This window comes from Ammodytes marinus (genome assembly GCF_949987685.1).
Source record: "Ammodytes marinus genome assembly, chromosome: 5".
Classification (NCBI taxonomy): domain Eukaryota; kingdom Metazoa; phylum Chordata; class Actinopteri; order Uranoscopiformes; family Ammodytidae; genus Ammodytes; species Ammodytes marinus.
This window is the reverse complement of record NC_137234.1, coordinates 9211485-9238479: the sequence shown is the minus strand read 5'-3', so window position 1 is coordinate 9238479 and position 26995 is coordinate 9211485. Positions and strand designations below refer to the sequence as shown.

Sequence of the window (26995 nt, the reverse complement as noted above, 5' to 3'; positions counted from 1 at the left end):
TTAGCTTTAGCTCTTTGGTAGTGGGTCTGACTTCGACAATCAACAGGTTAGTGTTTGATTTACTATACTGTAGTAAGCAGTAATTACACACAAGTTTACGTGAATAAAATACCTTCTTTGATATTGTCCTAAAGTGGTCGTTTATAGTAACCTAGCTTGACTTAACTTCAGATCGGCTTTAATGTTTTTAAAACGTCTGCTTATTAGCATGGAGATAGCAATTTTTTTTCATCTGTTAGCATTAGCTGAGGACTCAAGAATCATCTTTGAACCGAAACGAGTCTTGCTAGTAAGTTCTGTTATTTCAGTTGTCCAGTCCTCGCTGCGTTCAGCTCTGCTACAGTTCCAGTTTAAATGTGGCGGCGTCCATCGTTTATGAAGTGACGACGTGGGTGGCTAATGTTGCTAGGCAACAGATAATCCCGAATCCTGACCATAGGTTTTTATAATTCGTCCATGTTCTGTTTTGGGGGGCCGACAGTACATTTGGTAATGTAAATTGCATTGCAGCACTTACAATTAACATTGATTTTATAAAATCCTACACATTAGCAAGTTGGACAACCTCTAATAGTTACGTCAACACACCGGTGGTGCAGTCAGTTGCCATGGTAACAATCTTCAAGATATAACGCTATCCTCGTTCATATAAACAGCCAATTAGGACTTGTTCGGTTTGGTGCATCGCTTCAAAGTCGTTTTTACTAATGAAACGCTAACATGCTGGTGCTAAATAACGCCATAGAGAACGTCATGGTGTAAGGTATGGTCAATATAAGAAGGGAACACCTAGCTTAGCATGATAGCTGTGTATTTTTTTTTTAACCATAGTCTAGTTGACTAGACTATGTATCAATACTAGTTGATACTAAACGTTATAGCATCCCTATATGTGCAGATGACACTATGCTAAAGCTACCGCACTTAAAATGACTTTGAAGAACAGCATTGGTAGTGCTTAGTTAAAAATACATCTTTTTCTCAAGTAGCACCAAGGTGTTGTACGCACGGTTTTATAGGCTTTTAATCCGCTTTGCACGTTTTATTTTTAGGGATGGGACAGTCGCCTGTGGTGATCCTCCAGCACTATAAGAGTGGCAGGTAGCGACAGGTGCTAAAAGCAATGTGGTGCAGCCATATACAATGAAGAAGATATTCAACTTTACTAAGAAAAAGAAACACCCGTCCGGCACCCCCGACAATGGAAGTGTGCTCTCGGCTGGCTATGAACTAAAAGACAAGGACCTCGGGAAGGTTCACAAAGCTGCTTCAGCGGGTGATGTGGCAAAGTTGAAGCAACTCGCTAAAAAGAATGATATCAATCAACTTGACAAGGAGAACAGGTAGGCTATGTGGGATTACCGCACTTGTGGTCATGTCATGATCTATTTATACTCTCCTTTAACACAGTATGTTTCATCAATGTATTTTTACTTGTCTTGACAAATTAGCCCTTGACAAATACTTACTTAATATAGTAAGGCTAGTTTAACACATCAGTTAATTTGAAAATAAAATAAAATGCTGAATTGTCCCCCCACAGATGAAGCCATGCAAATGGATATCCCATATCCTGCTGCTGGGTTTGAAATAAAGGACACCAGATATTACCAGAGATAAAATGAAAATTTTGCAGCTCTATATTGTGCAGTATTGGATGTTTCTTGTATAGAAGAGCTGGATTGAGGTCGAACAATGTCCAGTATTTTATCTGTAAAGATCAAGCTGCCAGCTGTTTCAAGTACAGGTTCAAATGTACAAGACACCCAATGGTTTCTTTTCTACTTATGTTTCACGGTAGGATCCAGTTACCATTTACAATTAGTGTGAGAAGTAACTGAGTGGTGTATGGTATGTGCATTACAGAAAAGCTTCTGTGGTAAAGTTGAACCTTTACTGTAATATGTCCCATTAGCCAACACGTATCAACGCTTTTGGAATGTAAAGATATATCCTAAAAATATACCTTTTTTAATTAGATATTAGGTAACATCTGAGCTTTAATACCAATAACTAAGACAGTTACATTTTACATGGAAATTCCTTATATTTGGCACAGTTAATGGAATTATTAAGATTCATTTTCATAATAAAATTGTCTGTATAAATGAATTATTTGGAGGGAAAAAAGATACAGAAGAACCCTTGCAGGGAAGAGTTGTGCTCCAAACATCAGTGATAGCGCAATGAAGTGATGGTACTTTAAAAATAAATGTTTTGGTTGGAGGAATTAGCAATGTAAAGGCTGGGTTTACAAATAGACATACAACTTAACTTGTCCATGTCAATGTCATATGAGAAACTATCTTTTCTACTGTTTCAGAACTGCCCTTCATATTGCGTGTGCCTGCGGACATGTTGAGGCTGTGCAGTTCCTCGTTGAGAGCAAAGCCAAGCTTAACCTATGTGACAATCAAAATAGATCCGCCCTGATGAAGGTAATCCTGAATGAAATATTTTAAATATATGTTAATGTTCATATTTGGCCACTTTCTGCATGATTTGGTCTGCAGGTTTCTGCATTCATGTCATTTTTCTACTATATCAGGCAGTGCAGGCTCAGCATGAGCGCTGTGTAATCATACTGCTTGAGAATCATGCTGAGCCTAACCTGGTGGACATCAATGGGAACACAGCCCTACATTTAGCAGCAAACATCCCATCCATTTCCACTGCTTCCCAGCTGCTGGAACACGAAGCGGACGTCAATGCACAAAATAAGGTGATTCTGTGTTTCTATCTACAGTACAACAGTACAATGTCTCAGCAGTAGGCCAAACCTCAGAATAATCTTTAATTATTAGATGTTTTTGAATTGTAATTAGATCAAGCTAAGATGGTATGGGACAGGGTTGGGATATATTTGACATAGCTACGTCTTTATAAAAACATATACACTTTAGTCATGCCATCACAGCTCATATTATCACACCAATCTTTATTGCAAAAACCCAACTATGGCTATTAGAGGACGACCCATTCATGTCTGCTGGTTTTACACCACAAATATTATCGTGCACATCTGGCATGATAGTCACAATAGAACAGAGCAATTATATATATATATTTTAGTTACTCTCCTGTACTTTTCCTTTAATGAGAAGTCAACATATCTGAATAAATATTTCGGTGACATTTGTCTGTAGGCTATGGTAAATATCTTGTAAATAAAGAAAGATATTAAGAAATGTAATGTCATTATGTCTTATCATCCAATGAGATATTTGATACAATGAAGTTTTGCTATTTTGATGACACCTGTCCAATGAACAAGAGTTTTGACTGGGATCTAATTTTTAGGAGGGATTCATACCTTTGACTGTGGCAGTCCGTGAGGACCATATTGAGATGGCAGAGTTTCTCATCAAAGAGGGTGCTAATGTGAATTATATGGATCAAGACCAAAGGTCAGCACTAAACATTTAACACATTTGTAATACAAATTGAAAAAAACTTTGTCATGTTGCTGACATTGGTTTTCGCTTCAGGTCACCATTAATGATAGCTGCCAGCAATGGACAAATAGGTATGTTGCGGCTGCTGTTGCGGTTTGAAGCAGATATCACACAAAAAAATACCAAAGGATGGTCAGCTGATGACTACGCAGTGATGAATGGGCATCATCCGTAAGCTGTGCTTCTTATATTTGTTCTTAGAGTGATGTTCCTTCAGTAATGAATTTGTTTAAGGTGTGTGAGTGATACACAGAACATAAACTAACCAAACACACACACATTTAATTTGTTTTCAAGTTTAATTTCAGTTATTAGATAATTCATTTGTTAACAGTTTTAGTTCCATTTACATTTTAATTGTACATTTATACCCCTGAAATTGCACAAACATGTGAAGCGGATGACATTTTTAATGTCTTGACTCTTGTAGTTGCTCCCTCCTGATTATTGAGCATGCTACCCAGAGGAACGAAGGGCCCTCACTGTCACATCAAGGTCCTAACAAAAAGAAGAAAAAAACGCTGTTGGGCACTAGTCCTTCCCAAGATGTTGAAGCAGGCTTTGCTTTGGGAGGGCCAGCCACTGACAAAGATGGTAAGAATATTATTTTATCACATAATAAGAAGTGATAGTGGTGTTAGATTATTACTATTGTGTATATTTATTATTGACTTTGATTGTTTTATTTATTCCTCATGCTTTTCCTCTTGACTGGATCTAGTGCATGGAGCAAATCAAGCAGGGGGAGGTATTACTTTGCTTAGCTTAGCTTTGTTAGCAAAATTAGCCAAAGGCTGTCGGTTGCTTGTCAGTAAAGATCATTATTAGTTAAGGATGTATACTAAACTTACTGTTTTCAGGAAATGCTATGTGTTCTTCTGCTTACATTGTAGGGCGTTGTGCACCACACGTTTCCTATTTTTTTAATATCGAGATATTCTCAACATCTTGCTATTTAACAGTTTTCATAAAACTATGACCACATTGATTCATATGAGGCTTGATGTTGATCTGCCTAATCGGTCATTCCTGTTTTATTTCAGATTTTGAAGACAATTCTCAGTCTGAGTCACTAAGTCGGTGAGCATCATTTTCCTCTCATTATCTGCAATTTAGAATTATGGTTAACTTCAAGGCTCAAACTATTCTTCCCTCTGCAGGGTATCAAAAAGTGCTGCGGATGAATGGGCTTCATCAGAAGATGAAAGTGAATCGGTTTTAATCGAAAAGGTTTGTGCCTCCTGTTTTTTTTCTGGTAAATTGTGTTTTTCTTAATTTCCATTCTGACCCTCATTTCATATGCTGTCTTTCAGAAACCACCAAAGCTAAACCTAAGGAAAATGATTGCTTCTAAAAGCGGACAAGGTACTAACTTAGAATCTCTTTGCATTTGTCAGTGTCCCTCTACAGTCTTTTTGTTTTTGGTTGTAATCTTGTATTCCTACCTGCCTCTAGCTTCTGCACTGGATGACAGATCCTTGAGTGGCTCAGAATCTGAGCCAGAGAATGAAAATAGAGTCCAGAGAATCCCATCCCTCCCAAAGAGTTTATCATCCATCAGAGCTCTGCAGCACCCAGTAGATCCCTCTCCCGTTTCCCTCCTTCCCAAAGCTCCCCAGATGAGTTCTGCCCCTCATCCAAGCTACGGAAAGGTAAAATATGTGTGCCGAAGCTTAGCACTTGCATTTCTATGACATCTTTCTCTCCTTCTATTTTTCTCCAAAATGCGTACAACAAGCAGACAGTGCAGCTGATCAGGTCGAAAATAAACATCCAGAGACGCCTTCTAGTAGTAAAGCGAGATCAGAGGGAAGCCCAGAGGCTGAGGATTCTGAAGAAGACGTTGGGGAAGACGACGAAGATGATGATGATGATGATGATGAAGAAGATGAAGACGATGATGAAGAGGAGGAGGAAGAGGAAGAAGAAGAGGAGGAGGAAGATGACGAAAGTGAAGAGGAAGATGGGGAAGAGGACGAAGAAGAAGAAGAGAATGAATGTGAGGACGAGGATGATGACTGTGTGGCCAACACAACTGAATTTGAAGATGTACAGAAACCCTCTGTCACTGATGCCCTTAAGATTATCGACGATGTCGTTGTTCAAAACAAACCTGGTGCAGACATCTCGTACAAAAGTGAAACTAGTCCCGGTATTGCAGGAGATGATATACATGCCTCTGAGAAAGATGCCAAATCACAGACTCCAAAAAAGGACTTCCAATATGGAACTGTGAGTAATGCAATGCCAGCAACATTAGATGTAGAGGAGGAAGATTTTGTTGTGTCCGCCATTAGGGTAGAATCAAAGTTTTCTGATGAAGATGAAAGCCTTGGGAGGGAAGCAGACCGAAACCTTATTTCAGGAAGCCCTGTATCAGCTAGTCACTCAGAAGCTCATTCAACTACTGCTATTAAGGAGGAAGAATTTGAAGGAGAAGCTAAAAAGGATGATGATGACGACGATGATGAAGATGGCTCATTATCCAATAAACAAAACAGTGGTGAAACAGTGTGGAATGACAGTGATGATGAAGAGGAGAATCAAAAAGGGGGGTTGGGTCGCAACACAGTGATCGCAAATCAAAGAATTGTCCTGCTGGAGAAAATTTCCAACGGCTCCTCTGATGCTAAAGATGAGGCTGGATCAAGGGAAGAAGCTTACGAAGAACAGAAACGCAAATCGTCGTGGGGCTCCTCATTGGAGGACAGTGACGGTGACCTACCCAAAGAAGATGAGGTTAACAAGGAGACCCTTGATGAGGAAAATGATGTTCAAGCATCAGATTTACAACCAGAAGCGGCAACACTGCTTGCAAAATGTACATTACCTCGACCAAATGAAGAACATCCAGATACTTCATGGGATTCCTCATCCCCAGTGGTACCATCTCCAAAGTCTGTCTCACCTCATCCAGTAGGAGATGAACCCATGTCATCTCCAGCCTTGTTGGCAAGCACTACCAAGTCCAAAAATCGACCAGCAAAGGAAAGAGTAGATGAGTCAGAGTGGGATTCTTCTTCTGAGAATAATGTTAAAAATTATGATGGGTCCTTCATTAAAGGTGAAGGGCATCAGTCACCAATCTCAACAAATATCTTAACCACAAACCAAACCGGAGAACAGCAGTGTTCTGATGTCCAAGAAGACGATAAAGAAATTATCGAGAAAGATTCAAACGACCCCTCCCCTGCAGCTTCACCAGCACCTGAGGAGGACAGAATAACTACAAACCAGACACTAGATATCGATGATGTTGAATCAATTGGTCAGTCATCACAAATGGACGGAAAAATAGACTCAGAGGATGAAGAAAGCGATGATAGTAGTTGGGATGATGAAGATGAAAGTGACAAGTCAGAAAAGCAGGATACAATGAAGACAATGGACGAAGAAGTTGCAGAATGTGCTAACAACTTGAAGACGAGTCTTTCCACCCCGGCAAATTCGATTTCACCAAAGTCCAGGCCCACAAGTGCACTAGACAAGAAGTTAGAGGAAGATCCTGAAGAAGATGATATTGAGGGAGATGAAGACAATGAGGTGGTTCCTCAATCTTTTATTGATGACTATGATGTGACTCCCAAGGAGGAGATTCTGGAGGAGGAAAGACTGGCGTTAAGTGTTAAGAAAGACGACCTCAGCAGCGACGATGATACAAGTGAGGACTCTGACAGCAAGCACCAAAAGCTGCAGTACAATTTTGCCAGCGCCACAGTCAAAGTGTCCGATGTGGAAGATGACACTGATAACAGCCTTGACGGATGCCATAGCGGAGACGACAAGTCAGACAGTGAACATGAGGCCAAACTGACTGCGTATGTTTCCCTAGAAAATAAAAGTGCCATCGTTCCCCAGACAATAGGTCCATCTGATGACCTTGACGAGGAACCAAAAAGGGAAGATATATGTTCAAGTCCCCCCACAAAAGATGATGTCAATGAAGGTCAACACTGGGATTCAGACGGAAATATGTCTGATGAAGTGTTACCTCAGACTGACATTGATGATGTTGACCTAGACTCACCTGATGAGGCAGAGAGCATAGGCATGGGAAGTCAACAGCTGAAAAACATTGAAGGGCCTGTCATTCAGGTAAAACAGGATCACAAAAGGTAGTTCTTAGCAGTAGTGTAGCTGTATCTGTTGCCCCTGTAAGCACTGGCTCACCCTTCATTTGTTCTTATGCGTGTTTGCTAAGTGGTCTTTTGTTATTAGAGTCCTTTTGGACACACACACACACACACACACACACACACACACACACACACACACACACACACACACACACACACTATAAGAAATAGGTTTTAAAGTGCATGATTTTTTTAACACAGAAAGAGGATTCCACTGAGGATGAGGTTGATGATGACAAAGATGAGAATAGAGAAGAGGAGGAAATCTCAGAGGCAAATTTTCAACCTGAAGAGAGAAGAGAGTCCCTTGACGCCCCTTCAGCAGTTCCTGAGACAGAAGTCTCTAATGATAAGAAACGGGGTAAGGAGCATGTTCGTTCTGAATACGTTATTAACAACTGCATGTGCTTTGCAGAAATATTTATCCACCAACATTTACAACACTACAACCTCAACGTATACTATCTAAAACAAAATAATTAATTATGGTCATAAAAATGCTATACATTATCCCCTTTTGTATTTTCCTCTGGTCTTACCAAATTGTGAACATAAACCCTATCCTTATTACAATCTATCAATCATTTTTATTTAATAGCTATGTTTTTGCAAATGAGGTAATATTTATACATAAAATAAATACATATGACAAATACAATCATTGTGAATGGTTTTGAATTGAATCGTAGTACCATGGCTTGAAATCTATTAAAATTGTGAGAGATTGCGAGTTATTTCTTTCTGCTCTGCTGTCCCTTTCCAACACATACAACTACCATTGTTTTCAGTTATATCAGTAATACATCTACATCTGTTGAAATAGATTTCCTGTCCGAGCTGGGTCTAGAGAAGGGAGAGGAGGAGCAGGATTCTTGGGACTCTGAGGTAAAAGTACAGACACATTTTGCAATCTTGTGAATGTGTCAGGTGTTCTCCATACCGATTCTCATAGATGGATTTTATCTCCTTTAGTCCCACTCTGAAAACCCCAATTTGCCACATGAAGAGAAACAAAGCGTGCCTACTCACAATCGAGAAGACATGTCGACTGTAAAAGAAGAAATTAAAGAAAGTAGGTCTATTGTATTTATTAATTTTTATTTCAAAGTAACCATATCATCATTCCAGGCACCATTTCATGCTGCAGAAACGGAGTGACCTTATTTAATCTTAACCATATAAAACTGTGCTTTTTTATATTGATGCATGCATTCGTTTTGTCTGTGAGTAATGGTTCAAGCCTCCTGTTTTCAATGTAAATATGGTGCAGAATGTGCAATACAATGTCCTTCGATCAAAACAACTTTTACAACAATATTTTACATTTCTTTTTGTAGACTTGTTTTATATTCCCTCTTTTTTAAGAGGAGAAGAAGGCAATAGGATCGCAGTGCTAGAGCCTTGGAGGAGTGTAGGCAGGCCGAGAGGCAGCCAGGGAGAGGGTATGAATATATTGAACTCACAGGTCTGAGGAACAGCATGTTAACCACACCAGAGGCCTGACTCACCTCATAATCACCATAAGAGAATGCATGCTGCATACACATCTCCATCCTGCCTGCTACAATTGAACCCTATCTTTACAAATTTTAGACTTAAAAGGGCCACAGGTTCTTCTTAGCTTGCTTGGTTTCAGCAGGTCTAGCCTCAAATGCAATTAATAAGTGAATACAGCACGTATTGGCATAAAATCAGAATGTGTATTCTAAATGCTTGTCTGATTATTCCTAACCATGGTATATTCATGCTAATTAACCATTGGGTGATATGCATGGGAATGGTTTTCTTCTGGCAGACTCATTCAGCTTCATCAGAATGTTGATTTTAACAGTAGAAGTTAATTGTGTTGACTCAAAAGTGACAGAAACGTCTTGTCTCCTGCAGTTGAAAACGACATTAGTGGTGAGAATGCAGGCGACAATGTTGATAAAGATGATACTATACAGGAAGAGGTAGGTTCAGCGTCTATATGCTGTACAATTCAAAATAAATTGGCATCCGTTGGAATGAAATGGCAATGTTTTCCTTTCTACCAGACTGAAAAGACAAAATGGGAACCGCTTAGTGTTTTGAGCAAACTTAAAGGAGTTAAAGACAGAAAAACAGGTAAATGGAATAACATGGAGCGGCATGGTTCCCGTTGGTCTTAAATTTTAAGAATTCATTTGAAACAATATTTTTTTGTGATTTTAAAGTGTTACTTTTCTCTTTGACAGACTTGATGGAAGAGTTTGGTCTGGGTGATGTTGATGATCTTGAAGGTAACATAAAAAATGCACGGATGGTAAATTGAGTACCATCCGATATCAACATTATGAAAATTTCGGTTTTAAACACCAATATATTTGTGTATTTGCATGCAACACTGACTTTAACACCCTTTGTATGTTTCTGTCATTGCACTTTTTGAAGCTAAAAAACCAGCAGGTTAGTAAACATAAACTAGCTGATTATAAAAGTGAACTTTAGAAACTGGTAGCTGTTGTTCCTCAGTGGTTTCAGTCTGATAGAGTGTAATAGCACAACATCCTATCCCAGATATTCTCCACTGTCGGGTATGAGTGTGTGACATGCTGGTGTAGTGGTTATCCCAATTCCCCATGTGATCTGACCTCCAACCCTCAGCAAAAACAAAATGTCATGTTTTGTACAAGGACCTACAGCTTTTCATTGTGTTAATAACACAGATGCATCAGACTGGGATACGGCGAGTACTACCAGTAAGAGAACCCTGCCTGGACGCAGAATGGCCTCCCCTGGACTCGAGGAGTTTCCAGAAGCCTCTGAATCACCTGTTCAAGAGCAGCTCGAGGACATCGCCCCATCAGCTGCTCCCCTGACACATCAGAGGAGCATCAACTCAAACAATACACTACAGAGTACACCCCCTCAACCTGTGCCTCAACCTCAACCTCGAGCAAGGAAGATGTTGCTTCAAAAGCCAGAGAGTGAAGAAGGTATGTCCTATTAAGATTATTTACATACTGTATGTATATAGCATTGAACTAAGGATATGATTATAGCATGTTCCTTTGTCTTTCTTTGACCTGCCATTATTCAGACTCAGATTGGGAACCAGAGAATTTGAAGTCTCCGTGCAAAACAGCCAATAACGACACTCAGCTGCAAAACATATCTGAGCTTCAGACAGTGGTCTGCCCAGGTAAGGCTAGCTGTCCTTTTTAATTATGTCTACAGATATTTGTGTGCACATGCTTTGTGCTCTGGATAAACACTCTCTGTCTCCTTAGGTTCCCCTGGGCCCCCACAGATGACAACAGACAGTAAAAGTAACGAAGAGTTTGACAAGCAGCAACGACAGGTGAGAAATACCGTGAATATACTATCTGCACCACAAGCCCAACTCATCTTTATGTCCCCAGTCGTCTTTGTCCTAGAATTGACATCCTCATCCATGCTTTCCCAGTTAGAGGGAAATTAAATTATAAGCCTGACAGCCCTACTGTTGTACTAACAAAAATGACATGTTCTGTGTGACACAATTGAGCAAGTTATAACTTATCACAAATAACATTCATGTAAAAAATAAATAAACAAATTCTGTCCTTTTCTATAATGAAAAAGTAGGTTGTTTACTTATTAGGGCTGTCAAGCGATTAACAAAATGAATCTAATTAATTACAGGCTCTGTGATTAATTAATCTAAATTAATCGCATACTTATATGACACTTTTATGCCTGTTTATAAACAACTGTAGGCTACCGTTCGTCTCTCTCTCTCTCTCTCTCTCTCTCTCTCCCTGTCTCTCATAACTTCTGTCTCCTCCTCTCAGCTAGGAACTACTAGCGCCGGAAAAAAAACCACAAAAAAACAAGCAGGCTAAATGACGACTGTCTATCTCCCACAACAGACAGCACTGCACTGCCACAGGTGCGGTGTGCATAGCCTATGCCGATTCATTCACCGTCCTACTCATAGCCAAAAATTAGTTAATTTTTCTGTGATTAATTAATCGAAATTAACGCGTTAATTTGACAGCCCTATTAATTATAAGGAGTTTTAGAAAGCAATGGTGAAATGCCCCAATATGTTTTTGAATATGGTGTATTTTATTTATAGTCAAATCTTGGTTTTTGCATTTTTGTCTTGTCTTTTTGTTTTGTTCTCTTGTCCACCCATGCCATCAAAGGAGAAAGATGATGCAGTAGATACATGTGAGTTAGAGCTGAATAACCCGTGTCCATCTGGCAATGTGGGCTCTGACAGCGGAGAGAAAGATAACGACTGTAGAGATGGACACAGTCCTGAAGAAAGAGGTGACGCGGGTGATGACGTCCCATGGGAGAAACGTTATGAGAAGCTTTGGGTAGAGGTGGAGAAGAGGGACGTAAAATCCACGTTCAAGAACGTCGCTGGGGAATTGAAGGAGAAGTTTGGGGAACTGCTTAAATCCAAAGGTCCCGCAGAAGACGTCACAGCAGTGGAACGGGCCATGGCCGAATCTACTACTGCAGGAGAAGAGTCAAGTGATGAAGAAGAAGGGGAAATCATTGTGCGCCCCACGACCAGAGCGAGAAGCGCTGTCCTCCTCTCTATACCTGAGCAGAGGGAGTCAGGACTGGAAGACTCTGTGACAGAATCATCTGACAAGTCCATAAGTAAGGAAAGGATGCAGGTGTGCGAGCGTCCAGCTAGTGAAAGCAGCATGCTTCAAGAACAAGATCTTCTCGATGAGGACTCAAGGTCTCCTTCACCACGACTCACCACCGCCCAGAGAGACAGCCGCATAGATCATGGTACCACAGCTTTTATGGATGATCATACCATACCCAGGTTTAATGTTGACCGTGGCACACTCTCAAAGGATGATTCCAAACGTGGGCCAGTCCAGAAACCACGTCTGGACCTTATATTGAAGGACTCCACCGACGATCTAGATGAAGCTGGGAAGAAGAATGCGGGTTCAGAAGAGGATCATGGTGAATTGGCTAAGTCCCGCCCCCCCTCGCTAATCAGACGTTCATCATCTGTCCCTGGCGTTTCAGATGAAGAGCTGGAAGATGACATGGAAAGGTTTAAACTAGAGGTAGGCACGCTGAAGGGTGTCTTCTTGGATTTGGAGAAAGAAAAGGCCCAACTCCAGAAAGAGGTAGAGGATGGTCGCCTCTCTTTCTCTTCATTTCATCCATGTTCTTCATTTCATGTCTTTCGAACAGCTGTTTCAAAAGGCCTACACCTGTCCATACATCATGACCTCACCTTGTTTCTTCCTGTTCAATGTTCATTTTCTGTGTGTTTAATTTTTTGTGTGTGTGTGTGTGCTTGTGTGTGTTTTGAAGTAGAAGAGTTGACCTTGCATGTTTTCCCTTAAATTTTTGTGTCTTTTTAACAAACCTTTAAAACTTATAGAATTGAGCGGCTATTTGTTAAGGTTCATTTGCACTACACTCAAGAATCCTTTGGTACTGGCTTGAACTAAAAAAAAAACAATATTGGTTGTTTGGCATTCTTGAGTGTTCTCCAAAACTAAAGTTCAGTCTTTTTGTGTTCTTTAGAAGCAGCTTGTCCTTCATCATGCATGGACTGTGCATGTTTCTTTACATTCAGTCAGCTCTGCTGCATAAAACTCTTTATTTTCTAGGTGATGTGGTGTGAGGATTATACAAATAATATAGCCTTCTTTCCCTGAGAAAGAAGTGCTGTTGTGATGACCAGATGACCAGTACATGACATTTTTTAAAGCATGCTTAAATTAGTCTTCATACATGCAGATAGTTCTTAAGTGTACTCACCTCCATGGGATAATTACATTTATTTTTTGGCCAGCCTTTTCAGTGTTTGTAAGACAATGCGTACAGTATAAACTTGTAGAGATTACATTTTAAGAGAGATTAACACAGTATTGAGCTCATGTAATTTGTATAACCAATTTTTCAATATATAGATTTGGGAGACTACTACACTGTCTCCTCTCACTTCTTAACAATGTTTTCCATTCATGTCTAAAATGTATGAGATTTTTCTACGTTCAGGTTATCGGAGAAATCATGCTTCCTTGTAGTAAACTAAAAATACCACATCCAATAGAGTAACCACACTACAGTAAGGTGTTAGGTCTCTGAAGGGAGGGGTGACACTAAATTATGTATGACAAAGTATACAAGTCCCTGCTCCAAAAAGCATCTTAAAAAGGCTGGCCTCAACATAACCTGTCCCAGTTAGGAATAGTTTCTGAAGTTCAGTTATCAAATATATGTATTACTCTTGTCTTTTCAGGTTGGCAAAGAGGCGACAGAGAGTGCAATGGAGTTGCAAAAGTCCAGCACTTCCTGGGATACTGGAGGAACGGCACTGGAAGAGATGGCTACAGAGAAACTTGAGACCAGGTTAGGATGCCTGTCAAGTCAAACTGGAGCAATTCATCAGGAACAGCAGTATGTGGCCACCAGGAGGTATGCAGTATATTTTGCTTTGTATGTTTCAAGCCCTGATAGTTGTTCCTTGTTTTGTGTGTTTGTTGTTATCCCTCAACTCATTTTATAACTCTTTCATAAATGCTCTTTTCAACATAAAGACTCCAGTCCAAACGTTTCTTTTACTTATTCCATTTAATGAGGTCTTTCTTCAGAAGTACCTCCAAGGATCCCAAAAGTGTAGATGTCACAGCTAATTGACTGTCAGGTTTATTGCTCTCCATAGCACCAACGGGGCATCAGAGCAATTTCATCCCCCACCCCAGCAGACCTACTGTAGAGACAGACAGGAGTGGCAAGCTGTAGAGGAGACGTTACAGGTCAGAGGGGCCCGGCGCAGCAAAGCCCCTCAGACCAACACCAATGTTAATGGAGATCCCCTGTCTGTGTTTGACGAGAGCACTTTAAGTGACATTTCGGATGATGAAGAAAGGTATATATGCAGTATGCCACTTTTTTCCACCTCTCTATGACTAACCGGTAAGGTGTGTTCAGACTCAATGCAAAGAGAATTATAAGATATATTATTATCTGGAAACATGATTTAAAAGTGAGTGGAAAGGGGCGAGTGGATGTTAACAATCACAAATTATCTTGAGGGAAAGCAAATTAAGGTTAAAATGCAAGTGCAAAAAATTCATGCTTATCCAAAGCCTATAGTACTTCACTTAAGGAGCATACAGAGAATAGAAATAAAGAAGATAACAGGAGGAACATTTGAGAAAATACTGTAGTTGTAAGTTGTAATATAATTTTTAGTGCATTAGTTTGTGACAAATAAACACAGGCTTCTAAAATTCACCAGCTTTCAACATTTCTGTGAATAAATCAAGGCAGGAAATCACTTTGCATTCAGTCTAAACAAACCTTTACAACATTGGTGGTGGGTGATATTAAGAATGCAATTTTTCTTGATTTAGATTATTTTCCTAACCACATAGCTGCATGACTAACCGCTGATAAAAAAAATTATAAAATAATGGAATAGTATACTGCATTATACCATTAGTCTTCTAACTTCTCTTCAAAACAGCTCTCATAGCTTGAGAATGTGGATATCAGTTTTCTAAATATGCCCCGATTTTCTTCTTCCCTGCGTTTGTTTGGCTCAGGTATCCATCCAGTGGACAGCAGAAAAACAAGGTAAAACACAAATTCTGTTTGTAACTAAAGTAAGCCGAAGTTTTAGCACACATTACAGAAAGAGAAACTATACAATATTGTTACAACATTTGTTTCCATATTTAGAACCCTGAAGACGTAGACATGGCAGACGACCTTGACGAACTCACTCAGTCCTCGGACACAGCCACAGATGACAATGACTCTCCCACTTCAGGCTATCGTCACGCATCACTTCTCATTCAGAAGCTGGACTCAGCCACTTTAGGTACTGATTCATCTGGTTAAAATGCTTATTTATGTAAAAATAGGCAATACGTTTTTGCTTTTTATGACTTTGTAAGTGATTCAGTTTGTTCCTTTAATTTGCCATATGTGTGTTATTACATCTTACAGACTCCAGAAGCATGGTGAAGCTGCAGAACATTTTCCACGAATATGAGCGCTCCATCCAAAAGGCAAGGAGTCGTCATGGTTACCTGGCCGAGAAGGTGAGCCAGCTGGAAATGGAAAGGGCGGAGACCAAAAGCTCTCTGGAGGAGGTTAAAGATGTCAAGTCTGGCTTGGAGCGCAACCAGCTGGAATTGCAGACTGAAGTCACAAACCTCAAGTGAGAACTACTTTCCTTTTCTAGAGTATTATGTGGCCATTTCTTTGCATGATCTATGTCTCTCTTTACATGATGTGTATATTTCATAGCTTCTGGGATTACCAATGTTATGGACGTTTTTGTATTTTGATTTATCGATTTGGCATTTCTTTCTGACACATTTTATAGATTTCAGCTGAAACAAGAGCAGGAGAATCGGCGTAACGCCACCATGATGTACAACTCCAGCAGAGATAAGCTGAGGAGGACAGAGGAGCAGCAGCAGCTAGAGGTTCAGGAGAGGCAGAAGGTGGAGCTCACCCTCAGGAATCTAGAGTTGGAGATGAGAACGCTGGTCAACAACATGAAACAGGTGCACCATCTCAAACGGCATCTGTTTTTCTTTTTCAAAGTTTGCAGTGATTTTGTTATGCTTTATGTTTTCCTCTCTAACTATCAATAGGACTGTTTTAATATAACATTAACTTGGCTTTATTGTGAGGACCAATTAACATACTGTTTCTTTTTTGAACAGTAAGTAAATATTTGGAATTTATGCTGATGTAATGAGATGCTTTTGAGTATTTTATCTTGCTTGCCCAGTTGTTGTTCTGTGTAAATTATTTTTACATAAGTGTGTTATGTGTCAACCGCCCAGCTCGAAGAGGACCACAGTGAGACCCAGAGACTGCTGGCTCAGGAGCGCAGTGCTCGGACCCTACAGGAGAATCTGCTCAACAGCCACCTCCGTAAGCAGCAGGAGATCGAGGAGGAGAACAAGAGAAACATAAGCAAAAGCAATGAGGTAATGCTTAAAGATTGGTGTCCTCCATTTTAGAACATACTATTTTTGTTTAACTTAACATGTAAAGTTAACTTAACATTTTTGTTTGTTTTGGTTTTGGATCATAGGCCTTGTCTCAGCTCACAGACGCCAATGACAGAGAGAGGGAGTGGCACCAGCAGACTTCTAGCTTGCAGGAGCAGCTGAGCATCGTGAAGACAGACCTGGAGCGTTTGCAGGCCAACAGCAGCCTCAAAGAGAGCCACCTTTTGGAGGAGAGCGAAGCCCTCAGGGAACAGCTAGAAGATGCCCGGCGAGATCTCAAACTCAGCAACGAAGCCCTGACACAAACTGTCTACAACTGCAACAACCAGCTGACCACACTGAAGTCTGAGTTGACTATGACGTCAACGCGCCTGGAAAATGAGCGGCAGATTCGTGAGACGCTGGAGTCAGAAGTGGAGTCCACTCGTAGCCGCCTGGCCGGAGCCGTGAAGGAGGCAGAGCTTTGCATCGCAGCTCACATCGACACAGAGAGAGTTCTGCTCCGGGAGAAGGAGGAGCACCAGCGTCTTAAAGACAGATTCTCAGGTTAGTAGTGGTGGGAAAGGATGCACAGCTCCAAGTTACAAATTGTGATAACTCTATTTTGTAAGACCCTCACTCACCTAATCAAGCATGTGTTTTGTGCTTAACATAATGTACCTCCCATGCTTAGAGCCATGAAAGTTACAGGCACACAAACTTAAAAAGTGCAGTTTGTATTATTACGCGCACTGTTCTCCTTTCATGCGCATCCATTTAAGGCAAGATGAAGTGAAAAGGGCTTGACTGTAGCAGTTGCCCAGTCACACTGACAATCATATTTGAATCACTGTCAACTATTTTAGTTGATTGTATTTCTTCTGCTGGCGTTATTTTTCCTGTTTTTCAAACAATATGATTTGAGCTTAAACTACACCGAGTGGCTGGTATAGATTAACTGTTGGAAGAGTTCCACATACTGGGCCAGTCTGGTTCAGTTTGTTTCACTATGCGAAACCTATTTCTTTTGCCTAACTGGGAGCTTGTTGATAACTCCTAATGTATTGATATCCGATTTTCACAGGTGAAGCCGCCAATCATCGTGAGACCGTCAGCGACCTGTCCCAGAAGCTGTCCAAGGCCGAGTCTAATGCAAACAGCATGGAGAATGAAGTCCATCGGGCCACCCTGCAGCTGACGGAGAAAGGCATTCTGCTAGACGTGCTACAGCGGGAGAAGGACCAGGCAGCTGTGCGTGTCAGGGAGCTGGAGAGCACTCTGCAGACCGAGAAGGAGCAGGTCAGCCGGGCCGGAGCCCGCCAAGAGGCCGTGCACGAGAGGCTCGCCCAGGCCCAGAGCGAGGCCATGTTACTACGGCAACAGCTAGAGGAGGCCCAAAACAAAGGTGGGCGGGCCGCGGCAGAGGCCCACGAACGATTCACTGACAACCTGTCCAAGGTGCGCTCAGACTCCGAGGAGAAAGTACAACTAATGGAGGAGAGAAATAAGGAGCTCGCCACTCAGGCCGCTGATCTCCGAGATCAGATCTACAAGTTGGAGGGGGACAAGAACGAGAGAGAGGTAAGATTAAGACTGTGCATGGTAAGAGGATTACCTCACCTCTTGGTCCACACCCATTTTTAGCCTTTATCTAACCATACCACCCTCTGCTTTTCTCTGGATTGTTTGTGAGCACAGACCAAGCTGAGGCAGCTGCAGCAGGAGCTCGCTGACTCACTCAAGAAGCTGTCAATGAGCGAGGCTTCCCTGGAGGTCAACACACGCTATCGCAATGACCAGGAGGAGGAGAAGGCTCGGCTCCACAAAGACATGGACAGGCTTAAAGGAAAGGTAACGGCAGGAAACAGTGCCACCTTGTGTCCTCATTCTCAATACTTTTCTGATACCAACTGTGAAGCAAGCTGTGATAAGCTGTGCTGAATATAGATTGACATGAACACAAACAACTTTAACTCTGTATTTTCACTGAACTGACAGTTGAGTACAGCGTTACCATTGCTGATGAGGTGGGTGCTTTGTCTCATATGTCTGTCATCTAGCTGGAGGAAAGCGAAGACCGGTATATTCAAGCCGAGAGACGTATTAACGTTTTAAAGAACAGCCTGGATGAAAAGGAGAAGGAACTCGCCACTACTGCTCAGAAGCTCCAGGAGGTGCTGTCTGCCTCGGTAGCTTCTGATACTATCATCAAACAGCTGGAGGAGGCTGTACAGAGGTATCTACAAACACAGGCATCGTGTCCTCACACACACACACACAACCACACACACACACACTTGGAAGTGGAAGATTGATCAATTGATTTTACTGTATTATTTATTATACCATATGTGCAAACAAATCCTGTAAAATTAATCATGTAAATAAAGCAACACAGGAATTATAATATATATTTACTAACATGTGTTAAAAGCATTGTCAGCCATTAGTCTAGATAGGATTTTATATAGAGTATATGAACATGTGTGATGCAGAGTGTCAATGTAATGTCACAATAGGCTGGAGATAGAGAATGCCAGGCTGGAGGCTGCTGCAAAGCAACAGTCCAACAAAATTGATCAACTTCAGAAAGGGACTCATGAATCTGCCATGGTGAGTGCTGGAAACCCCTATGCGCCTGAATACATTTTTATACATTTTATCTCGGTGGCACTATATTTGCTCTTTTTTTTAACAAAGAAATACAATTTATCAGTATTGAGATTCATTTAGAGGTCTCTTGTTACATCAGATACTTGACTTCACATTATGAAATCATTATCATATTTTAAGGCATTCAATCTTTTTCCAGCTATCTGACTCACCTGGAGGAGGGGTTGGTATTGTTGATGTAGACTTAGTTTTTCTGTGTGGGCTCACCTCTGTTTTTTTCTCAAGAATAATACAAATTGATATATAAATAAAACTGTATTTAAATGAAACGCATGACTGGGGCGGTGTGCACAACCTGCTAGATCAGGAATCTAAATATACGGTGGCGGTGGAAGAAAAAGCTTTGTGTGGGTTTGGGTTTTTCTTGGTGACAAAGTATCTCCCCTTGAGCCTTATCTTGGTATGTGGGGTCTTTCACTCCTTGTAGTGTCAAGCTGCATGATGCATGTTCGTTCCTTTAGTTTAAAGTATCCTCTCAACGATAATTGTAAATAAATCTGAACTCCTACAAAAACTTTTTTTTTTTACCTGCTTACACATGTTACTGCTGTAGGTCAGAAGCCATTTGGAGGACTTGGTCACAAACCTCCAAAGCAGTAAGATGACTTTGGAGGACCAACTCAATAGAGAGGTTGGTGGCACATTTTGTTTCCTAAGGTTTAGATTTACATTTCATACTCATCTTTTTTTTCTAACTTCATCTCTGTGTATTTAATTCACGAGTCTAAGCTGTGAGTTCTGTATCAGTATTTCAACATGCATTGTCATCATCATTTCCTTAAGAATCTAAACATATTTTCAAATAGCATTTGGAATACCACTCAATTTTGAATTCACACATGAAACAGAAAAGGAGACATATTTAAAAAGGGAAGCTTTAAACAGACCTTTTTTTTATTGTGAATGTTCCTTAAGACAATTTGAAGTAATTTGATTTTTCTCCCTTCCTTCTTATAAATATTCACTTTTATATGTATAATTATGACATTTCTTGCCTCCATCTTTATTCTTCTAAGGTCCAGAAGCAAAGCATGCTGTCTCACACGGCCCACGACTCTCAGGCCTTGTGGGAGGAGGAGCTGAAGAGCCGCTCCAAGTTAGGACTTCGCCTGGCAGAGCTGGAAAAGGAGAAAGGAGATCTGAGCGGCCAGGTAATCATAGTGACGCATTCATGTGGCGCCATATACTGATAATATACCATGGTTTGGGTCTTCAGTGAATATATTGTCATGTTACCTTTGTTCCAGATGGAAATAGAAAAGAAGAAAGCCAAGAAACTAGCCGAGCATAAGAAGGCCGTGGACACCCGGCTCGATCAAGAGATGAAGAGAAACACAGAGCTTCAAAAAGAAATGTACAGGTGACTCTAACGTCCTCCTCCTGGCGCCCCCCTCGCCCATGGCAGTAACTTCCTCCCACTGTTTAGACACAACTAGAATCCAATAGAGTGCGGTCTTTCCTGGCTTATGTGGCTGTGGTGTAAAGGTGTATGTTTTATTTACTCAAATCCAGTAAAAATTGTATTGACGTATTTGTTAACCGGTGGTATTCCTACATATGTCTTTAAGGTTGCGTACTTTACTGAAGACTGCAAAGAAGAAATTGCGGGATCAGGACACGAGTGGCGGAGAATTTGTCTCTCCTATCAGCAGTCTCCGGGTGGACCAAGGCAGACACGGCCAGGCTGACGGTGGCTTTGGACGAATGAAAGAAAAGGTTTGTCTTTTTCTAATGCAGCTAGATTTATGTAGAAATCCTAGAATAAAATGCTACTACTGCTGTTTGAGTATATCCAGTCAAGTCAACTGTATTGCCAATTTCTGCAATATGTGCCAGACATACAGAGGATATCGGGGGGAAAAAATTCTCTCCGTCCCACGATGCAATAAATACAAACGATGAAAAAGATAAGTAGTTTATACAATAAATACATTGTAAATATTGCAAAAGGAAGGAAAACCCAAATGGTATCGAAACCTAAAGAAATTGAAATGTGCAATACAAAGAACATTATTTACAATATGTGCAATATACAAGGTTTACTAAATATAAATAGATAAATGTAAAAATCACCTAGAAAAAGCACTGATTTAAGTGTAAAAAGATAAACATGGCCGCCGACCTTCTTATGTCACCAGGTGGATGATCTGCAGTCTCAGCTGGAGGCGGAAGCGTCCCGTCGCAGTCAGCTAGAGAAGGTGAACGGGGAGCTTAAGGATCAGATGGCTTCTATGAAGAGCCTGAACCGCAGTAATGACCACCTGGAGAGGAGCAAGAGGCAGCTAGAGGAGGAGGTGCTGGACCTCAGGCGCAGAATGGAATCAGCTCAGGTGGAGCAGAGCCAGGTGGACCAGTATCGCCGTGACGCAGAGGACCGGGCCCGTCAGGAGATACAACAGAAGCTGGAGCAGGTCAACCTCTTCCTGCAGGTACATATCCTGTCGAGGGAAGGTTTTTGGTGGATCTTGATTAATAGTTAGACTTTGATCAACACCCTTCTGGACAACAGTGACTGATTGCAAGATGGAAACAGATATATAAAAGAAGCATAAACAAATATGTAAATACCGGCTCATGCTGATTGAAGATATCGCTTTAGATGGTTTTTTTAAAATGTTATTAACCTTATAACAAATCCCAGTCAAAGCTCCAATTATAATTGTATGGTTTTGTCTTCCAGTCGCAGGCAGCGTCCCAAGAAGCATTGGATCAAATCAAAGCAACCAATGAGGCCAACCTGCGCTCCCAGCTGGAGCAGAAGATCCGGGAGCTGGAAGGGGAACTGGGCCGGGCTCGCACCACGCAGCATGACAGCCTCAACCAAAGAGACTCCACACGCACAGAGCTAGAGAGATACCGACAACTCTACGCAGAGGAGCTGCGCCTCCGCAAGTCCCTGACGGCCAAACTAGAGAGGTGAGACCGGCAATTTTCTTCATTTTAGTGCCAGGTTTTCTAGAGGTGATTCTCGGATTTGTTCTTAAAGAGGACCTATGATGCTTTTTGACTTTTATGACCTATAAACGTTGTTATGATGATTCATAGTCATGCTTAACCATACTAAATTATCAAATAATGACTTACATGCATTTCGACATATTCCCTGCTGACCGTCTGGGGTGTCTGTGCAGAGCACTAAACACTATTCTAGCCAGTCGAGAAGTCACGTCTTCAAAGCGGTCTACCCTTTCATAATTTGTGACGTCGCATAAAAATTTGTGACGTGACCACGCGGATGTTTCCATGTATGGTAATGCTGTCACTTCCCTGTTCGCGTCTGCCTCGCGCCCTTATAGGTCCATGCTCGCGCTTCCCGCCACTGAAAGTGTTCCGGAAGGAAGGTAACCAATCACAACGGAGTGGGGTTTGCAGGAGGGGGGGGAGGGTAGCGGAGATGGCCGATGCACAGGCGGAGGGAGCGGAGATTGCCGAAGCACACACACTCAAGTGTTGACAGGACGTGCTGGATCGCCAAAATAAGAGAAAGAGCTTCCCGAAAATCTACATAGTTTTTTGTGATGTGATTCGTGTCAGGTTGCTCTATAGCAGTGTAAAACAAGAAATTAAGACCAGAAAAGTAGTATAATAGGTCCTCTTTAAATACCCGATTTAATATGGTGTGTTGATACAGGTGCATCTAAATAATTAGAATGCAATTTAAAACTTAATTAAAAAAGTTTCATATATTCTAGATTCATTACATAAAGTGAAATATATCAGGCCTTTCTTTTCTTTTAATTTTGATGATTAGGGCTCATCAAAGGATTTATAATACAGAAATGTCAACCTTCTGAAAAGTATGTTTATTCTAGATTCATTTCACATTATGTGTAATGAATGTGGAATATATGAAAGTTTCACTTTTTGAATTTAATTGTGTACAGAAATCCTGTACATGTTGCTGATGGTGACAACTCTGTATTGAATCTATGACTAATCTTTTCTGTGTTTTCCAAACAGGTCCAACAGTCGGCTCGCTGAAGCCAATTCCAAGTTGCTGAACGAGCGCAGCAGATCTCTGATCACCAGCAGCATCGCTAACGGTAGCTTTGCGGGGCCCACGCTGGACTTGGGCTCCCTGGGTTCACCAGCACACTACGGGGCCACACTGGGGCCCCTCAACAGGAGCCTGGGCCTGGGTCTGTCCCTCCTCAGCCCTGTGACTGATGGACAGAACAGCAGAGTGGAGGACTACCTTTCTAAGGTCTGTACACTCATGATCTGACTCACTCATTCATATGTGGCGATGACAGAGGAACATTTTTTATGTTTATTTATTTTTAATTTGGTCCATTTTCGTTTCCATAGCGTTATTGGTTGTCACTGTTGTTTTTGTCTTAACTGGTGGTGTTTACTCAAAGATCTTGCTTTAAATGCACAAGTTAGTGTTTTGTTGTGGAAAACTATACATAAAAGGCAGTTTAAAATATTGATACAATGGAATTCAAAAATGTATCTTTCCTTAACAAGAAAACCGTCAAAACTGAAGTCTTTCTCCTCCTAGTTTTCTTCTCTTCTCTTCCTCCTGCACATTGTTTCTTCTTCACTCTACAGTATCTTTAGTCTTTATGGGAGGGCAACTTTTAACCTTAACCGTCTTCTATTTCTCACTCTTTTAGCTTCTTGCTCAAAAGTCTCTCTCTCACTTCTCCTCTCTTCATCCAGACAAATAACCAGGTGTGTAGAAGGGTTGAGCTCAGTGTCTGATTGGCTGCTGTTCCCCCTCACCCTGCTGGTGGGCCTTTATCTATACCTCCGTTCACATGCAAACCATGATGATCAGGGTTCTTCAAGTTTAAAATAAAAATAAATAAAAAACGGACTGCAGAATGTTAAGATATTTTGGGGAACCGGCGAACTAAGTGAAAAAATAAATATATTTACTGAGCTTTTCCAATGAAAAAGAAAGCATGAAACTAAACTTGTAACCTTGTTAAATCAGTTATTTTGAATTAAAGTGAAACTTACTGTTGATGAGTTAATTCCTAGTTCATGGACTAATTTAAGTTATTGTTATCTGAGTATCATAACTCAAAGGTTTAACGGTGAATAAGAATAACAGACTGTCATCCTGAGTTTTGCATTGTGTGGTTGTTTACATAACTGGCTCCACCAGCTGAGATTTCAAACCCTCCTGTCTGCTTTGCGTTGACTTTCTCCATGCTCCAAACTTGAATGGTTGAGTAGAGAGATGATATGGCTCTTTCTAAGAGATATGTGTACTTTGCTACTATAAAAAAAAAAATCAGATTTAAACTGTAAATTCAACACCACCAGTTGTACCAACTATGCCTCACTTAACTAAAATCTACGACAAAAATTATTAGACAAAGACTTTTTGGAAAAAAGTTCAGCTTAACTATAAGATGGACAAAGCTCACTTTGCATTTTAGGACTTAAAAACTTAATCTTGTACAAACTACTTGCATCATTTAGGGAGAACATTTACACCAGTTGATCACATCAGCTTTACAATTGACAGTAAGATTTAAAAGGCAACATGAAAGAAGCCTGCAGAAACTCTCCACTAAAGCAGAGCCTGCATGCTCAGTGTGTCCTGTTGTGTTTCACATAATGATTTTCTTGCAGTGTTTTTTCCCACTACTCAAGTATTTGTCATAAGTAATTCATATGTCCTTTTACCATAGAATTGTGTTTGGTAATGATGTGTCATCCCTGCATCTCTGTTTACATATCCATTTATTATTGTTTATTAAAATACATTTAAGACCATCTTTTTGTTTTTCAGTCTGTTTGCTGATATTTGCTTCCAAAACCTTAGAATTAAAATCTAACTTCAACTTACTGTTATTTTTTCAGATGCAGAATGAGTTGGATCGAAATATTTCAAAGGAATTAAACAATGGTGAGTTCACTAAAGAGGTCTTTTTCACCATACAACGCTGCTGCTGTACACTGATAGTAACTGTGTTCACCCTCTCTGGTTCTCAGCCACAGCAGAGCTGGACGCTGCTTCAGCCCGGATGTCCCCGGTGGGCTCTGCCTCCCGGGTAGAGCTGGACCCCGTCAGCAGGGCCACGCAGCAGTACTTAGAGGTACTAAAGAAGAACAATATGATCTGAACATACATTGGGTTTCAGCCATTAATACACCCAATATAATGACAACAATCAGGCCAAAACCACCGCCCAGTCATAGAACACCAAGAATCTAACTGTGTACGTCTTGACTCTCCCTTCTTCTATTAAGCAAACAATGCACATTGCACTTAACCACTCAGGAGCAAAGGGAATACATCATTTATATATCATTATTCATAGGTATGATTAGAGAACCTTGAAAGTATTGTTTCTTCTTACTTATTCTGTTCAATCTGTCACTGTTTTATTTTATTTAGCACGTGGTTTGGAATTTTATTTGTGAATATTGGTATTGCTAAACTTAAATTTTAAGTATTTGTTGTATGCATCATTAATAATTTTTGCCAAGATACTACATTTGGTATGTGCCATCAAATGGTGTAATATCAGTCTTGGTCTTACTTTGTTAGACTCATTGGAGTACGGTATTGTGTTTATTTATTCTTTTTTATTGTATGATATGACCATGATATACTTGAATAAGACCAGCTGGAATACTCTCTGGCTATTGAAACAGGGTGACTACATTTGTACAGCTGACATTTCAGCTTTTGGTTGGCTTGCTTTTAGGGCCAACGAAAGTCAAACCCACTTGTTTTTTTTTCATTATTCATAAATACTGTAACAGAATAGATATAGGAAAATGTTTATGACGCCTGTACATAACAGAAGACTCTAAAGTTATGAATAAATCAGAAAAAAAACTGAGTTATTTTTATTTTTATTTTTTTTACTGAGGTGACTGGTCTATTAACAGGGGACGTGAGAAACAGAAGACCCATAAAATGACCATGTTTGAACCAACTTTATATAAATCAATTACTAAATTCCTTTTTTTAAATCCTAAGTCATTTCTAGGTAGTTTAATATAGGTTGTAAAGACTAAAGTAATGTATAAATCAGTAGCCAAGAAAAATTGTTCCAATCAAAAGAAATCAATATGTACATACAGGAATTCTCTGTTACATCTCCAGGAGTAACATAATTGCCAAAAAAAATTGCAGAATTACATGGCCAAAGATATATTTTATTTATCTGCACAACACACAAATACTAAAAGGTTAATATAACTTATAAACACAGTGAACCTTTCAAGCATGAAAGCATAATTACAATAAAGAATAGTGTGACTACATTAGAGACTTCAGATTTAATTATTCAAGCTGATACATAATTTTTCATTCACAAAAATAGAAATAAATTTCCTAGTGTCCCCTTTTTCCATGTCCATTTATTTTCGTTGTCATTAAGGTTTATAAAACCTTCAATAGATTATTAGAATCTGTCTGAAGAGTTATAAACAGCAAAGCAAGCAGAAAATTACTGTTCTATACATAATTTGCTTTGGAAATTTAGCATTGCTGTGTGGATAGGTGTTCATGTATACATTTCGTGTTGACCTTGCTTGTGCTTTAGTCTCTCCCTATTCTTCTGTTATGGCTTTGCATAACTTGCTTTAGATTTCAGATATCTCATATTCAAGATAAAAAATGCAGCTACATATCAATATTTCATTTTTCACAGCCAGTTTTTAACCCAACCCTCATTAGCTATGTTTTTGATGTTCTTCACTTCCTTTCCTCTCTCACTCCCAAGCACATGCAACTTGAATGGTTAAGAAACCATTTCCTTCACTTATTAAAATGAGACAATGTGTTTATGATTGCCCCCCTCTG

General features: G+C 40.3%; 1 protein-coding gene across 3 annotated transcripts; it reads left to right on the top strand.

The window, feature by feature from the left end:
* Nucleotides 1-26027, top strand: ankrd26 (ankyrin repeat domain containing 26). 3 transcript variants are annotated; one of them, XM_080027100.1, is made up of 43 exons: nt 1-46; nt 1053-1343; nt 2324-2438; nt 2549-2722; nt 3301-3407; nt 3489-3626; nt 3886-4049; nt 4499-4535; nt 4616-4685; nt 4769-4820; nt 4911-5107; nt 7793-7952; nt 8415-8476; nt 8564-8663; nt 8929-9033; nt 9476-9543; nt 9628-9697; nt 9808-9852; nt 10279-10548; nt 10653-10754; nt 10843-10913; nt 13830-14005; nt 14253-14459; nt 15139-15169; nt 15275-15416; nt 15545-15758; nt 15927-16110; nt 16396-16542; nt 16650-17112; nt 17630-18126; nt 18244-18396; nt 18606-18781; nt 19065-19158; nt 19358-19381; nt 19772-19849; nt 20235-20369; nt 20466-20578; nt 20787-20934; nt 21357-21647; nt 21899-22134; nt 23179-23422; nt 25039-25084; nt 25171-26027. In XM_080027100.1, exons 2-43 carry the CDS (start codon nt 1144-1146, stop codon nt 25299-25301), a joined length of 6237 nt encoding a protein of 2078 aa, XP_079883226.1. In that variant the 5' UTR covers nt 1-46; nt 1053-1143; the 3' UTR covers nt 25302-26027. The 3 variants fall into 3 exon arrangements, with proteins under 3 accessions (XP_079883226.1, XP_079883228.1, XP_079883227.1); XM_080027102.1 differs by lacking the exon at nt 8929-9033; XM_080027101.1 differs by lacking the exon at nt 19358-19381.
* The last annotated feature ends 968 nt before the right edge of the window (nt 26028-26995 follow it).